Genomic DNA, 13,824 nt, shown 5'->3' with positions numbered 1-13,824 from the left:
TTTACTCTTTCTAGCCTTTTGCTAGCATTTTGCTTCTCTTAGCCTTTTGCTCTTCTCAGCTTTTAGTTAGCATTTGCTTCTCTTAGCCTTTAGTACGTTGTGCTTGTTTTAGCTTTTAGCTATCTTTTTTTATTTTTTAGCTTTTACAACTTGGTCTCCATGTCTTCGGCTGATTTCAGTCAAGGTGTTCAGCGTTCGTCTCGTTTGATCACCAAGTTTTTACTAATTCAACATTTCGGCTGCTCTGAGCCGACGCAGCTGAGGAGTCAGACTCTTCGGCTTGTTGTGGTTCGGAGGCTGGTTCTGATCCGGGTCGGCGGTCTGTGTCCCTGCAGGTGTCACCAGAGGTTCCGCTCCTCCTCCCTCGGCTCGTACTGCGGCCTGCTGTCGGACGTGGTGCCTGACGTCCCCCCAGACCTGCTGGGCTCCCTGCTGCACGAGGAGCTGACGGAGCAGCGGGACCGCCTGCAGTTCTCCGACAGAACCACCGGGGGCGCTCTGGCCTTTGTCCCACTCTCACGGAGCGGGGGCTGCCTCGTGTGTCCTGGAGGACCGGGTCTGGACTGCCTCGGTATCCTTCAGAGTTACTGCTCGGTCCTAACGTCGAGTCAGAATTTGATCTTCTGCCGAAGGTTCTGATCCTTACCGCAGGTCCTCAGCCTTCCACCGGGTGGCGCTGCGGCAGCACGGTGTGGACCTCCAGAGCAGAGCATCTCACAGCTTCCAGCTGAAGGCTCCGGTCAGACAGATCAGCCACGCCTCGCTCTTCAACGACTGTAAGGCGGGGCTTCGGGAGCAGGTCCACGGGTCGGTCCGGTTGAGGTCTCATGGTTCCGTGTGTCTCAGGTTGCGTGGCCGTGCGCTCGGATTACCTCTGTGGAGTCTGGAGGGTCAGCGAAACGAGCGGACCTCGTCTGCTGCAGGTGGTCGGCACCAGAGAGGCCGCCACCTGCGTGAGCGTCAGGTCAGTGGTGCGCCGTGGGCGGAGCTTCCTGTGAGGGCGGCATCAAACCAACTCTGTGTCCTGTCGTCAGTCCGCATGTTCTAGGTGAAGTTCTGGTGGCGAGCGAGAGCGGGACGGCGAACCTGTGGACCGTCGGCCGAGGGTGAGGAGGTCCGCCTGCCGCTGGATGAGCCGAACCCGATAATCAATCAATAAAGTTTTATTTGTTCAGGCTGCAGAAGGTCCGAGCTGAAGACACCAACCTGTACTTCAACGCCAAATCGTCGTGGCGGTGGTGCGAGTTCTCCGCTCATCCGAGGGTGGTTCTGTACGCAGACAGAACCGGGTCGGAGCTCACTGATGTCAGGGTGAGGTCCGGAGCCAGTTTGTCCCGTTCTGTGTGTCACACGACCGCGACACATCGGGTAAAAAAAGGCTAGAAGTAACAAAAGGTCAGCTAAACATAGCAGTGCAGTAGCTAAACGTAGCAAAGCCTGAGCTAAAAGTAGCAGCATGGTAGCTAAACGTAGCAAAGTCCAGTTAAAAGGAAAAGTGACAAAAGGTTAGCTAAAAGCAGCAAAAAGAAAATTTACAGTAGCAGAATGGTCCTTAGAAGTAGCTAAAAGCTAGTTCAAAGCTACATGTAGCAGAGGCTAGCTGAAAAGTAAAAGTGGCAAAAGGCAAGCTAAAAGCTAAATAAGCCAAATTTGAGCTAAAGTAGCACAAAGTTAGTTTTGAGGTTTTTGAAGGAAAGTTTAGCAGGAAAGTAAAAGTAGCTAAAGTTGGGTTTTGATCCTAAAGCAGCTAAAATAATTGAAGGTCTGTGAAAGGAGTTGGACAAACCTTCAGGTGGTTCTGTTCTGCTTCCAGGCGGCGCCGGGTTCTGGCATCACTCTGTTTCGGATCAGCAGCGCCTCTGAGTGCCGGAGCGGAGAACGCCTCCTTCAGTCCAGGTACCTGGGAGACGTGCACGCCTTCCATCACCTCGTCACCACGCAGGTGCGTCCGGCGAACCGAACCCACTTTGAAATCTTCCGAACCTCTGGCGGGTTTTAAAAGAACCCGTCCGGGCTGAGTTCTAACTTTGACCTCTCGGTCTGGCAGTATTCGGCCTACGTCATGGACGAGCGCTTCACGTGCGTGCCCATGCTGAAGTTGAACCACATGATGAAAGCCCCGCCCATTTTCTGTCAGGTGGTTCGACGCTCCGCTGGGAGTGAAGCCGCCGACGTTCTGTTCGGCTCCCAGAGTCCTCAGGAGGTCACGCTGCTTCAGTACTCAGGTGAGTTCAGAAAGAGGGCGGGGCCTGGAGTTCAGATTAAGGTCGCCGGCTTTTGGGTCATAAAGTGGCTTTCTGAATGATCGCCGTGGCAACCGGTACAGAAACTAACCTGTAGCACCGCCTCTCGGTCAGTCACTGGATGAGCAGCTACGGCTGCTGAACTTTTGGAGCCAACCCAATTCAAGATGGCCGCCACAGCCACCTGACAGTGGAAGACACAAAGATTAGCCTTTAGCTAGCATTTTACTTTTCTTAGCCATTAAAAATAATTTTGCTTCTCTTAGCCTTTAGCTAACGCTTTGCTATTTTAGCTAGCGTTTTGCTTCCTTTAGCTAGCGTTTTGCTTCTTAGCCCTTAGCTAGTGTTTTCCTTCTTTTAGCTAGCATTTTGCTTCTTTTAACTTTTAGCTAGCATGTTGCTTCTTCGCCCTTAACGATTTGCTGCCTTTAGCTAGCATTTAGCATTTTTTAACCAACAATTTGCGTTTAGCCTTTTAGCAATTTGGGCTTGTCTTCAGAGACATTTTGCTCCATTTAGCTTTTAGCTAGCGTTCTGCTGATCACATTTTAATTTAATTTGTGAATTTTACAGACGCTGAGCTAAAACTTGAGGAGGAAGTAGCCGAGAGTCGTGCGACGGTTTGGGAAACAAATCACGGATGTTTGTTGAGCGATAAAATGACAGCAGTGACCCCCATCAGACCAGAACCGGGTCGTGTTGGGGTTTGGATTATTCGGCCTCTAACGCGTGCTCGTCTTTTAGTTTTATTGATTGATTATTGATTTTTGTGTGTTCAGGAGGACGAGCCACGGCCTGCTTCAGCCTCGGTCCTCCTCGGGCTCTCCTCCGACCCAGAGACAGTCTCAGACACCTCCCGGTTCAGATCCCTCACCGCCTGGAGGTCACCACCAACAGACTCAGCGCACCTGCAGCTGGTAACGCCGAACACGCCGTCAGACGGAGTTTTAGCTTTTAGCTGATGTCTGTTCCCTCGTCCTCAGGTCTGACGGTCATCCAGGAGGACTCGGGAAGTGACCCGGGCGGCGGGGAGCGCGTGTGTGTCCTGCAGCTGACGGAGGCCGGAGATGTCTTCTATCAGGTCCTGGAGCAGAACCAGGACTCTGTGGACCAAGCTGTGCCACAGAGAGACGCCTCGGAGCCAGCCGAGCTTCGGCTGGTTGGGTCGGACACGTCGCGTGACGAGGAGGCGCATCTGAAACGCTCCGAAGCTGCGGACTCCGACTCCTCCGAGGATCCAGGAGGCCGAGCTCGGCGCCTCAAACTGCTGCAGCTGCAGGTTTTTGTTAACGACGAGCCCGATGCAGCCGATCCAAAGGAGGCTGCTGGAGGAGCCGAGGAGGACGGAGGGAGCTCCTGCAGGAGGAGGGAGCGGACTCCGTCGGCGCTCAGCAGCAGAACTCTCCACACGTGGAAGGTTTGGCTGCAGAAGCTCGTGCGCAGGAGCGGCAAGAAGAAGCTCGACTCGGAGCTCTTCACGGCCGAGCGCAAAGGTCTGCTGACGGCTCCTGACAAGGAGACGCGAGGAGCAGCGGAGGAAGACCTTAGGGAGGCGATGAGGTCGTGCATGTCGAGTCGCTCGCTGCTCCTCCACAGCTCCGACGCCGCTCCTGGCGTGGAGCCCGTGCCAAACGCCGTGGACCCCGAGGAGTGGACGGACGAGCTCAGCCGCCGGCTGAGCGTCTCCTGGCAGGGCGAGGAGGCGTGGAGGGCGTGGTGGCACGACCAGCTGGGCCTGAACAGGAAGTGGAAGACGGAGGCTCTGAAGAGGAAGAGGAGGCGGGAGAAGGAGGTGAGGAGAGCCGCGGGGCAACAGTTGGAGCTGAGCGGGAGCTTCACCTCCTCCGTCAGCTACCAGGTGGAGCTGGACGACTTCTCCAGCTCGGCGGGTTGGTCGTCGGTCACGAGCCAGGAGGCGTGGTCAGACGAGGAGGAGCGGGGGCTGCTGTCCCAGCTGGAGATGGTTCTGAAGAGTGACCTGCCCTCAACGCCTGCTCACACTGAGACTGACTCCCCACCCCCCAGCCTGACCCCCACGCCTCTGAAGGAGGAGCAGCAAACTCCCAGCAGGCCTCGTGTCGCCCCCCCGTCCTCCACCAGACACCCCGAGACCACACCGTCCAGTCAGAGGACAAAACGTCCAGCCAAGGACTACCTGAGCTCTCTGATGGACACACAGGTAAGTCCTTTAATGTAATGCTGCGTTCAAGGCTGGTGAAAAGCTGGGACATCTGAGTGTTTCCAGATCTCACAACCCCTAAAATAAAACACAGTCACTAAAATGTTTCCTTTGTGGACCGTACGGTTAAAATGAACGACCTCGCCTCCTGAGGGTCACTGACGATGTTCTTTATCGCGCTCGGTTTACTCGCAGCGTTTTCAAACCTGTTGGAGCTCCTCGGACGAGACGCGTCGTGTCCTAAACGTCACAAGTCGTCTCGGAGCGACGAGTCGTCTGAAGTCAAGCGTTTTGTGCTTTTCTTCACGGTGACCTTTTTTCTTTTTCCAGGACGACCCGTCACAAGATGACCCGTTTTGTCCTCCCGGCGCCGCCTCGACCTCTCAGGCCCACAGCTCCCAGCCCGTCCCCCTGAGAAGTACCGGCTCGCTTTGGTCCAGAGACTTTCTCACGTCCCCGCAGGCGTCGCAGCGTCGAAGGGCGGCGTCTCAAACTCAGAAGAAGAAACCTCGGATGGGATTCTGATCCGTTTGTCCGTCAGAGACCGGGTCTTTTGGAGTTTCTGGATTTGTGACCCACGTCGGAGGTTTTTTATTTTCACCCAGACTGGATCTAAAGGACCAGACGGCGCCTGGAGGAGGATCGTCTCCGAGTCCGGACTGTCTCTGTGTGGTAGGACTGATTTGTCTCGTCTCTGTTTGAAGCGTGTTTCAGACCAGAACTGAGGATTTAGCAGCTGGATTTCTGTTTTTTGAGATGAGCGACCCGTCGAGGCTTTAATAAACAAACAAACAAAGTTGTTTATGATTGTTTGTGAGCTGCAGAGAGAAAAAATAAATCTGTTTTTCTAAAGAAAGGGGATCTTTTCATTGGATTCTCCAAACAGCTTCCTCTTCTGAGGTTTATTTACTTTTCTACATCTGATTGTTTTTTACTAAAACAAACGGGACGAATGAATTAAAACGAACCGTCACGTTTAGTTTTCCCGTTGGCTTCGGCTGCTGTTAGCTCGGGGGTGTCCAGATGTTTTCAGCCTGTGAGTCAAAGTGATCTACCTGCTGTTTACACAGAACAACCTCTGGAAACTTTAGTGTTTTTCAATGTTTATTGAAGGTAATAAACAAAAACATGAGTGGGTTTACATGAAAATGCTGAAGTTTCCATGTCAGTCGGGTTGCCAGATAAGAAATGAACTATAGTACTGTGGCTTTAAAAAGTATTTTGACCTAAACTGTCATATGTGCTGAGAAAAGATATTCTTAGACGAGGTGTGTGTTGTGTTTGTTGCACATGTGCACAGAAAAGGAGGGGGTAAATAAGACATTTTAAATGTATCTGGCAACCCTGATGCAGGGCTCTCGGTTGTGTTGACGGGGCAGGGTGCCCTGCTTGTATGACGTAGGAGAAACACTGACGTGTCAGGAAGCCAACGTTAAAACCCTTTTTTTTTTTTTTTTAACTAAGGGCCAGCTTCAGTCCAGACTGGTTCCCGCCGTCTTTCCTTGACCGTGGGTTCCTCAACGAGTCTGACTTCTGTCAGCTGTCGATCTTTACGCGTCAGAACCGGAGCTCACTGATAAATTCAGACCAGCTTCGACTGTTCTGTGAAGCGTGCAACAAATAAAGTCTGCTCGGTTTTTATGCACCGTGAGAAGCAACAACAATATTTTACTTAAAAATATCTTGGAGGCCGGATATAGCTGGGCGCTATGGACCAAAATTAATATCTCAATATTTTATGATAAATCGCGATTTACGATATCTCGATATATTTTTCTTTCCATAAATAACAAAAATATTTGTTAGAGTCAAAGCTATCCCAGTTGTCTCACAGGCGCATTTATTAACAAACAGCTGTAACTACAAAATAAATGTCTAAAAAATAAACTATTTACATACATATGTTTATTTTTTAGACATTTATTTACATATATTAAATAATAATCCTCGTCAGCTGAGAGGTTAGAGCAGTCTCCTCCGATAGGAGAGCGGGGCGTTCGATTCCACCAGCAGTCACATGCTGAAGTGCCCCTGGGCAAGACACTGAACCCCTCATTGCCTCTGTGTGTCTAAAACTCTGATTAATCTTTGCTGAGATCTAGTATAGAGCTGTATGAATGGGTGAATGAGGCACAGATTGTTGTAAAGAGCTCTGAGTGTTGATGAGATAGAAAGGAGCCTTCACGTTAGTAAGCGTGTGAACTGCAGTAAGGTGAGCCTCCTCTCTGAACCGGGAAGCTGCAGCTCCGATTGTTTTTACAGCCTCCTTCCTTAAAACACGGGTCAGAGGTCATTTAGCTGAGCTTTGTGAGGAGCAGAGCGGTGGCGACTTTAATAAATCAGCAGGTTATCATATCGATAAAGTCAGTCAGTCTCAGCTGTGGAACAAGACGGCTAAAGCGTTAGCCATCTTGTTAGCCGCTAAGGACCGTGTCTTTAGCGATATGATAACATCTTCTAAAGCTAAATGACCTCTGACCTGTGGTTTGTTTTAAGGCAGCAGGAGGATTTTCAAGTATAAAACTATATTGTTTATATCGAGTTAGTTGCAAAAAAATTCTTGATATTTTTAAATATCGAGCTATCGCCCAGCCCTAAGGCCGGATGAGATGTTACCAAGGGCCGCATTTGGCCCGCGGGCCTCGAGTTCGACATGGCGGTTCATCGTGGACGGTCTTTGTTTGGTCCTCCAGGTTTTCAACAACAACCCGGCAGGACTTGATGCGACTTCTTTTCAAAACTCAATTTAATAAAGTTAAAGAGTCGACTCCTCCAATCGTCCTTGGCGTCTCCAGAAGACGTTCGTCTCGTCCACGTTTCAGTCCAGGCGGAGGTTTTTCGTTGTGAACCGGGACTCTTTGGTGGTTCTGGTTTACGGCAGGCTGGAACGTTGGTTCTTCAACAACCAACCCAAACACTTTGGTTGTCCTTGCTGCCGTTTTAAGTGCTTTATAAATAAAGTGCTTCCTGCGTTCGATCATGATCACGAACCTTTAAGGAGTTCGGGTGAACGTTTGGAAATATCTGATCACGAGAAAACCTGGTTCTTGTTTTAGTCGAGGATTATAATCACGCCCCGTGAAAACAAGAAACTAAATATATTTATATATCATTACAAATTAAAACTCCTTATTGGAGCAGAGAAAACTTATCCACGCAGATTTTTTTATTAAAAAAAAGAGAAAAACAAACGTTTAAAAATAGCTTTTTTTTTAATAAGATTTTCTTTTTTAGCACGTGACAAAAAAAAGAAACAAATAACTTAAAATATCTACAGAGAAATATTAACAGCTTTTTTTTGTACATCATTTACAGTTTTACACATTTTTAAATTTTTTTTTTTTTTAAACACCCGTTCAACATGATTTCGTCTCGTAAAACAAAACAGCCGAAAGCTGCACGGTTTGAGCTACATCGTTAAATTGGCAACTTTTTAAATCGAAGGACCCGCAGATCCATGAACGCAAACACTCGGGTCACCGACGTACAAACTGTGCAAAATAAACAGAACTCTAAAACGGTCGCTCGTCCTCACGTGAACGTCTTGGCAGGTTCTCGCCGCCGCCGCCTGCTCTGACATCATCGGTTGTTTTAAAGGAGCCGGGCGGCGCAGTGTCCTGGAATGTCACGTCTCCACACGCTACGAGTTTAAAAAATACTAACAGTCTGAAAGGAGGACCGCTCGGCTGTTGTGCGTTTCCAACGGTGAATTAAAAGGAGGAGGCGGGAGGAGGCTTCTGGCGGCGGAGGTGCAGCGGGAAGAAGGGGCCTTCGGCGTCGCTGCCCAGAGAGCTGCTGAGAGACTCCTCCCCCGAACTCATGACGTCCTCGCTCGAGTCCTCGCTGTGGGCGAAACAAAGAACGAGTCCGTCACAGGTGCAGAAAAATCCACGAATCAGGCGAATTACAACAATTATTATTTTTATCCAACTGAACTGCTCAGGGGCTGGACATCCAGCAGTTAATTTATTTTATCGTTTAAAATCTAGTTTTATTTAAACATGAATCCACTGATGGGCCGAACCGAGCTCACCCGTGGGCCTGATTCGGCCCCAGGGCCACCAGTTGAATAGCCCTGCCATAAAGTTTTGGGAAGATAAAAAAATGATCTGTTTTTGACCTGAAGCAGATTCTACATCGTAATAAATAAAGAACTGATACAACCACTGTGTGTCCCAGTAGACTTGCCGTAGTTTCCTGTAGCCACAGCTCTGACCAAAGTTTATCAGAACACGACTTTAAATGTCAAGTGATGAACTGATGCTAATCGTGTTAGCCTTCCTATGGCGTTTTCAATGTTAAGTTAGCATCAAAGCTAACTGTGATCATTTGGGGCTTTTAATCATAAAATGTAAAGGGGGGGGGGGGGGGATTTAAAACAAGTCACACTTAAATCCATCACTTGTTTTAGAGATTCCCTCCTCTATGATTGATTGTAAACATGTTTGTTTAGGTAAATAAATAAACCAAAAAACTGTATTTAGCTTTATAATCTGGTTAGATTTCTGTGGAGTGTGAGCTGTCCACAGATATGCCTGATTTTAAATCTGCCTGGTGGATTTAGGAGTGACTAGTTAAAAACTAGCGCTGATGATCTCAGGCGTGTTTTAAAGGTTTAAATCTTGTTCTGTGTGTGTTTCCGACTCACAAACCTCACAACAGTTTTATTTTGTATTTAGAGAAATATTAGAGAATATAGATAAAATAAAGTATAATTAAAAGTAGAGCGTAGAAAAGTGACGTCTGTTTGAAACGTCCTGTCTGAAACTCATCAGCTGATGTTCTGAGTTCAGCTGAGGTCACGTCTTGTTTTTTAACTTCGTGTTGCGTAATAGGGGCGAGGCCCGCCCCGCGTGATGTCACAGAGCCGTCCGTCAGCAGGGGAGAGGGGCGTGGGGGTGTCTGGTATCGTGTGAGACGGGCGAGGCTACGTGACGCTGAGCTGGAACAGATCAGAACGTTCCTGAGCAACTTCCTGTTTCTGTTTCAACACTTTATTCAGTCAAAACACAAACTTGTCACTAAATCAGCTGAGCTCGTTGCCATGGAGACCACGTGATTAGTGTGACACACAGAGGTGTGTCGGCCTCATGACGTGTTCTGTTGGTCAGAACAGAACCTCTTATTCCAGTCTGGACGAGTTTTAAAGGGAGTTTCAGCTGTTTTTCTCCACGTTTTAAACCTGAAGTTGATCGTTTTAGACCGGATTTAAAATTAAATCACAAATATTGGGAGTAAATTAAAAACAGACAGTTTTATTTATTGTTTTAAATTAATTTAACCTGTTTTTTTTCACTTCCTTGCTGTTTGACGGTTCATATTTAGCTGTTCTGGCGAGCTTCAGCTGTCGGCTGTGTACCTTTCGCCCGCTAACGCGCTAACTCTGAGTGTGTGCGACCTCTGACCTCTCGCTCTCGTCCCAGCGGTCCTCGGGGATGGTGGGCAGCTCGGGGGCGCTGCGGTGGCTGTGCAGGTTCTGGGCGGTCCGCCTGGACACGACCCACTGCAGCTTCCTGTGGTCGGGCCGGCTGCACTCGGGGGAGGCGTAGTCCGACAGGCGGCGGGCCACCCGCTCGCTCCACAGCCGCAGGTCGCCGTGCGGGATCTGAAACCAGAACCACCGTTAAACCAGAGTTCTGACGGGCCCGACGCAGTCCGCCGCGCGGTTCCTGAAAGTCGGGCTGTAAACAGAACCCGGGCCGCTCGTCGTTCGGGTCAGGAGGTTAAAGGGAAACGGATCGAAGCAGCTCGAGGGGATTTGTGCTGAAACCCGATCAGCTGGTCCCACGGGCCGCTGCAGAACCTCCAGAGGAAACTCAGGAACAAAACGTTCTGTCTTGAGCCGCTCACAAAATAAAAAACCTACAACTTCCTGTCGTCTAAAATAAAAACCGGAGTCTGTTCGGGGTGACCCTCAGCTACTACCACACCCAGGTGCTCATGTTCAGGTGCAGCTTGCTGTAACAGCCATTTTATTATTTAAAAATAAAAATCAGTTGTAGACGTTTTGTTAAAATCCATCCAATGGTTGAGGAGATATTTTGCTAACAGAAGACCGTTCACCTGCGCTGAGGTGAACACAGATTTTTAAAGTTTAAAACATTAAAATTTACCATTTTGTGCCTAAAAAGTACAAAAATAAAAAGTAAAATATTATTTGGAGGTGACGGTTTCCCTCCCCGGTGAGACGTTAAGGAGTCCCCCCCCGCCCGGGGACGTACCTTCAGGTGTCTCTGGATGTGGGAGGCGATCTCCAACAGGTCCTGCGACCGGACGGCTCCCATCTCCTGCCGCAGGAGGGACAAGGCCAGGACGGACGGCTGCGGGGACACGTGGTTCAGTTTTTGTCCAAACATGGAAGCTGGATTTTGTCAAAACGTCGGTGGACGTCTTACCTTCGCTCTGGAGAAGGAGATCCGGCAGAGGCAGGCCTTGAGCTGAGCCTCCAGCTTCTCCAGGCTCAGATGCTCCTTCCTGTCCACAGAAACCACACCGAGCGGGGTTACTAAAGGTCAACGAGTCTTTAGCCGCGGTCACGTCGTGCAAAATAAAAAGTCTAAATGGTGTTGTGGGACTTCTTTTTGGCCTCGTTTTGCGTCCCTCACCTGTCCGTGGCGTGGGACGTGGCGATCTGGTGGTACAGGTGCAGGAAGGTCAAGGCGGTGACGGCCCTGGACTTGAAGCGGAGCTTCTCCGAGACTATCTTCTCCATGCGGCAGAGGTCGGACACGGTGAAGCGGCACTGTCCGATGCGGATGAGCTCGTCAGTGGGCGTCAGGTCGCACTCGTCCTCCGTCACTTTGGCCGCCATGTGGAGGCAGCTGAGGCTGACGCAGGACAGGTGCTTCGGCTGGACCTGGGTCAGGGGGACACAGATGCTCAGAGGTCCACCTTTAAGATGTTAAACTGGCAAATGTTCTATTAGTTCACTCTCTTTTTGTTTCTCTGAGAACCTCCAATACGTTGTTGTTATTTTGTTGTGCTTTTATTTTCTGTCCTGAAAAGAAAAGTCTGAGCTCAGTCAACGGAGTCTGGGCGTTCGATGCGCTCTGAAGGACGTCTGAGGGGAAACTACGTCCCGACGCAGAGACACGCCGGGTGACCCACGCTTTATGAACTGTCTGAAGGTTGATTTTAAAAGTCTGAGCTGAACGTTCTGCGGTCAAATCTTCGAAATTTAAAACTTTATGTAAAAACTATTAAAGGTCTCGAAATCTCAGCTGAACTCTCCGTGACGCTTGTTTACGACCAGAAGTGGAAGCGCGCTGGTCCTAACGGAGCTGCACGTTTTACAATTCTCTAACCTACGGAGGAATCACAAGTAGTGACAGAGAAGTGGTCAGTGTGTTGATCAGTGCATCTGCAAGACGAGTCTTACTTTAATCATGGCCAGGAATCTGTCCAGCAGGTTCACGGCCAGGACGAAGGTCTGCGTGCTGTAACCGAAGAAGCTGGTCAGACTCCACAGATCCTCCACTTTGGCATCTCTGCACCGGGCCGAGATCCAGACGCCGCCCTGGAGACCAAACAGGTTCTGTAATCTGCCCGGTGTGATCAGAAGCGGCCGGCTCTGCGGCGAACCTCACCTCCGCTGCGGACTCGATGAGGTCCAGCCCCGTCTCTTTAGGGAGATAATCCACCTCCTGGTCGTAGTTCGCCCTCAGCTCCTTCATCAATCGGACGGCGTCCATCCCTCAGCTGGTGCCGGGCCAAGTATCTCCAAGCTTTCCGTCTTCCACAACAGCTTGCTCACTAGTGAAACAGAAAAAGGTTCGGTGTTCGGTATTTGCTGGAACGACTTCTTTGTTCTCCGGCTTCTGCACCTTCAGGGACTCGTCACACAAAACGGCTCATTATGCAAAAGTTCTGCAGAAACACCTTCGCCGATGCAAATTCTTCTGGAAACGACGGCATACGGACTGAAAGAACTTCTGATGACCGTGTTTAAATTTATAAGATAGTAAGTCTTTTAGGGGCAAAATGAATGTTTTTAAAAATGGGCCTGAATCAGCAAAAGCAGAACTTTTGTTTGGCCTTTTCTAATTTTCAGTCCCTGAGCCACGTAACAAATAAAATGTTTAATTCAGCCTTTTTTTAAATGTACTTAAAACTATATAATACCAGTTTGACCCGTTAACCGAACCGTAAATAAGTTTTAAAATGTTAAAATAGTTACTTTATTAAACACTTCCCCCCCACATTTTCCACTAAACAGTAAAAAGCAATGAAGACGCAGTTACATTTAGGTTGATTCCGTGTTAATTACAATATAAATAAGATAAAAAGTTTAAATTTAGCTCTTTTCCTCCGTGTTTGTTGTTATGTAAAGCACCGGCCTCTGGTTGCTAATGCAGCCGGGGCAGGGAGCTCCAAGCCCGGCCCACCTTCAGCTGAGCTCCGGTGTCGGATTTCCTCCGGTCGGCTCCCTCCCCGTCCTCTGACCCGCAAACAGCTGCATTTCTTCACAGGTTCGGTCGGTTAATCGTCGAACTAAACGTCGTAAATAAATAATTTTCTCCGACTTTTACCGGTAAAAGTGGAGTTTAGCCGAAGGAGCTAACAGGCTAACGTTTTAAAATCCCCTCCGGGGTCGGGGTGGGGGAGGGGAAGAGATTTTTAAATCATCCCTTAAACAAAATAATCTCCTAAAATGACACCGAATTAACAAAAACTTCCAACGTTTCTCGATTTTTGGAGCAAAAACGTAACATTTTACTGCGACGAGCGAGGAAAAGAAACAAAAAGATGATTTTAATCGATCAAATAATCACAATAAATACATTTTTCTTCTTTTTTCATTGTTCCAGAGCTCATCTTTACAAAATAAATACCTAAGAATTACAAGAGCCCTTGATTATTTTAATTAAAATAGCAGTTTTAATGAAAACCGGTATTCATGTATATTATCAAACGCCTATTGTTTATTTTTTTTTACGTTTTTAGAAGTAAAACCGCAATGAAGCCAAAGATAACTCATTAAACTGACAGTGTCAGTGTATTAAAAACAATAATATCGCGTTTAAAAGGTTTATTTACCTGTTATTATTCCCGTTAAATCCACATATCCGCCGTCTTGTCTCAGCTGTTTCTGGGTCTTCTCTCTTTTCTTTTCTCTTTTGTTGATGTTGACTAACCACGCCCATATTTACTTGTCGAACAGAAACAACCAATCACAGCCCTGGATCCAGCCCGAGATACCGCCCCCCGTCGGCTTTGACCGAAAAGAGTAAAGCCTCTGATAAAAGTTTTTTCTTATTTTTTGCTTTTTTTATCCACTAAACTCGTAAAGGTGTACATTTTAAGTTTATAATCAATTTTGAATCGAACCACGATTCCTATTTGCGATGAGAGCTGAAAGTGTGATACGTGAGAGGCACCTTCTTGATTGACGTTTCCATTAAC

The 13,824-nt window shown here is 48.5% G+C and overlaps 2 protein-coding genes across 2 annotated transcripts in view; one reads left to right on the top strand and one right to left on the bottom strand.

The window, feature by feature from the left end:
• The window catches only part of taf1c (TATA-box binding protein associated factor, RNA polymerase I subunit C), a 9,118-nt gene extending 3,876 nt beyond the window's left edge, over positions 1-5,242 (top strand). The window contains exons 6-15 of the mRNA XM_037692513.1: positions 336-571; positions 660-776; positions 847-964; positions 1,035-1,106; positions 1,176-1,311; positions 1,814-1,942; positions 2,048-2,225; positions 3,023-3,160; positions 3,227-4,422; positions 4,753-5,242. Coding sequence (XP_037548441.1) covers positions 336-571; positions 660-776; positions 847-964; positions 1,035-1,106; positions 1,176-1,311; positions 1,814-1,942; positions 2,048-2,225; positions 3,023-3,160; positions 3,227-4,422; positions 4,753-4,947 — 2,515 coding nt within the window. The 3' untranslated portion in view covers positions 4,948-5,242. The remainder of the gene's footprint in view (positions 1-335; positions 572-659; positions 777-846; positions 965-1,034; positions 1,107-1,175; positions 1,312-1,813; positions 1,943-2,047; positions 2,226-3,022; positions 3,161-3,226; positions 4,423-4,752) is intronic.
• A 2,439-nt stretch (positions 5,243-7,681) lies between these two features.
• Positions 7,682-13,555, bottom strand: ccng2 (cyclin G2). The gene is made up of 8 exons (XM_037692400.1): positions 13,459-13,555; positions 12,009-12,174; positions 11,801-11,938; positions 11,028-11,278; positions 10,818-10,896; positions 10,644-10,742; positions 9,828-10,027; positions 7,682-8,265 (listed from the first exon to the last, which is right to left on the bottom strand). The coding sequence occupies exons 2-8, from the start codon at positions 12,111-12,113 to the stop codon at positions 8,133-8,135; spliced, it is 1,005 nt and encodes a 334-aa protein (XP_037548328.1). The 5' UTR covers positions 12,114-12,174; positions 13,459-13,555; the 3' UTR covers positions 7,682-8,132.
• Between the last annotated feature and the right edge of the window lie 269 nt (positions 13,556-13,824).

This window comes from Nematolebias whitei, chromosome 18 (assembly GCF_014905685.2).
Source record: "Nematolebias whitei isolate Nwh7 chromosome 18, NemWhi1, whole genome shotgun sequence".
NCBI classification, from domain to species: Eukaryota; Metazoa; Chordata; class Actinopteri; order Cyprinodontiformes; family Rivulidae; genus Nematolebias; species Nematolebias whitei.
The sequence above is the reverse complement of the archived record's forward strand: the minus strand, read 5'-3'. Positions and strand labels throughout refer to the sequence as shown.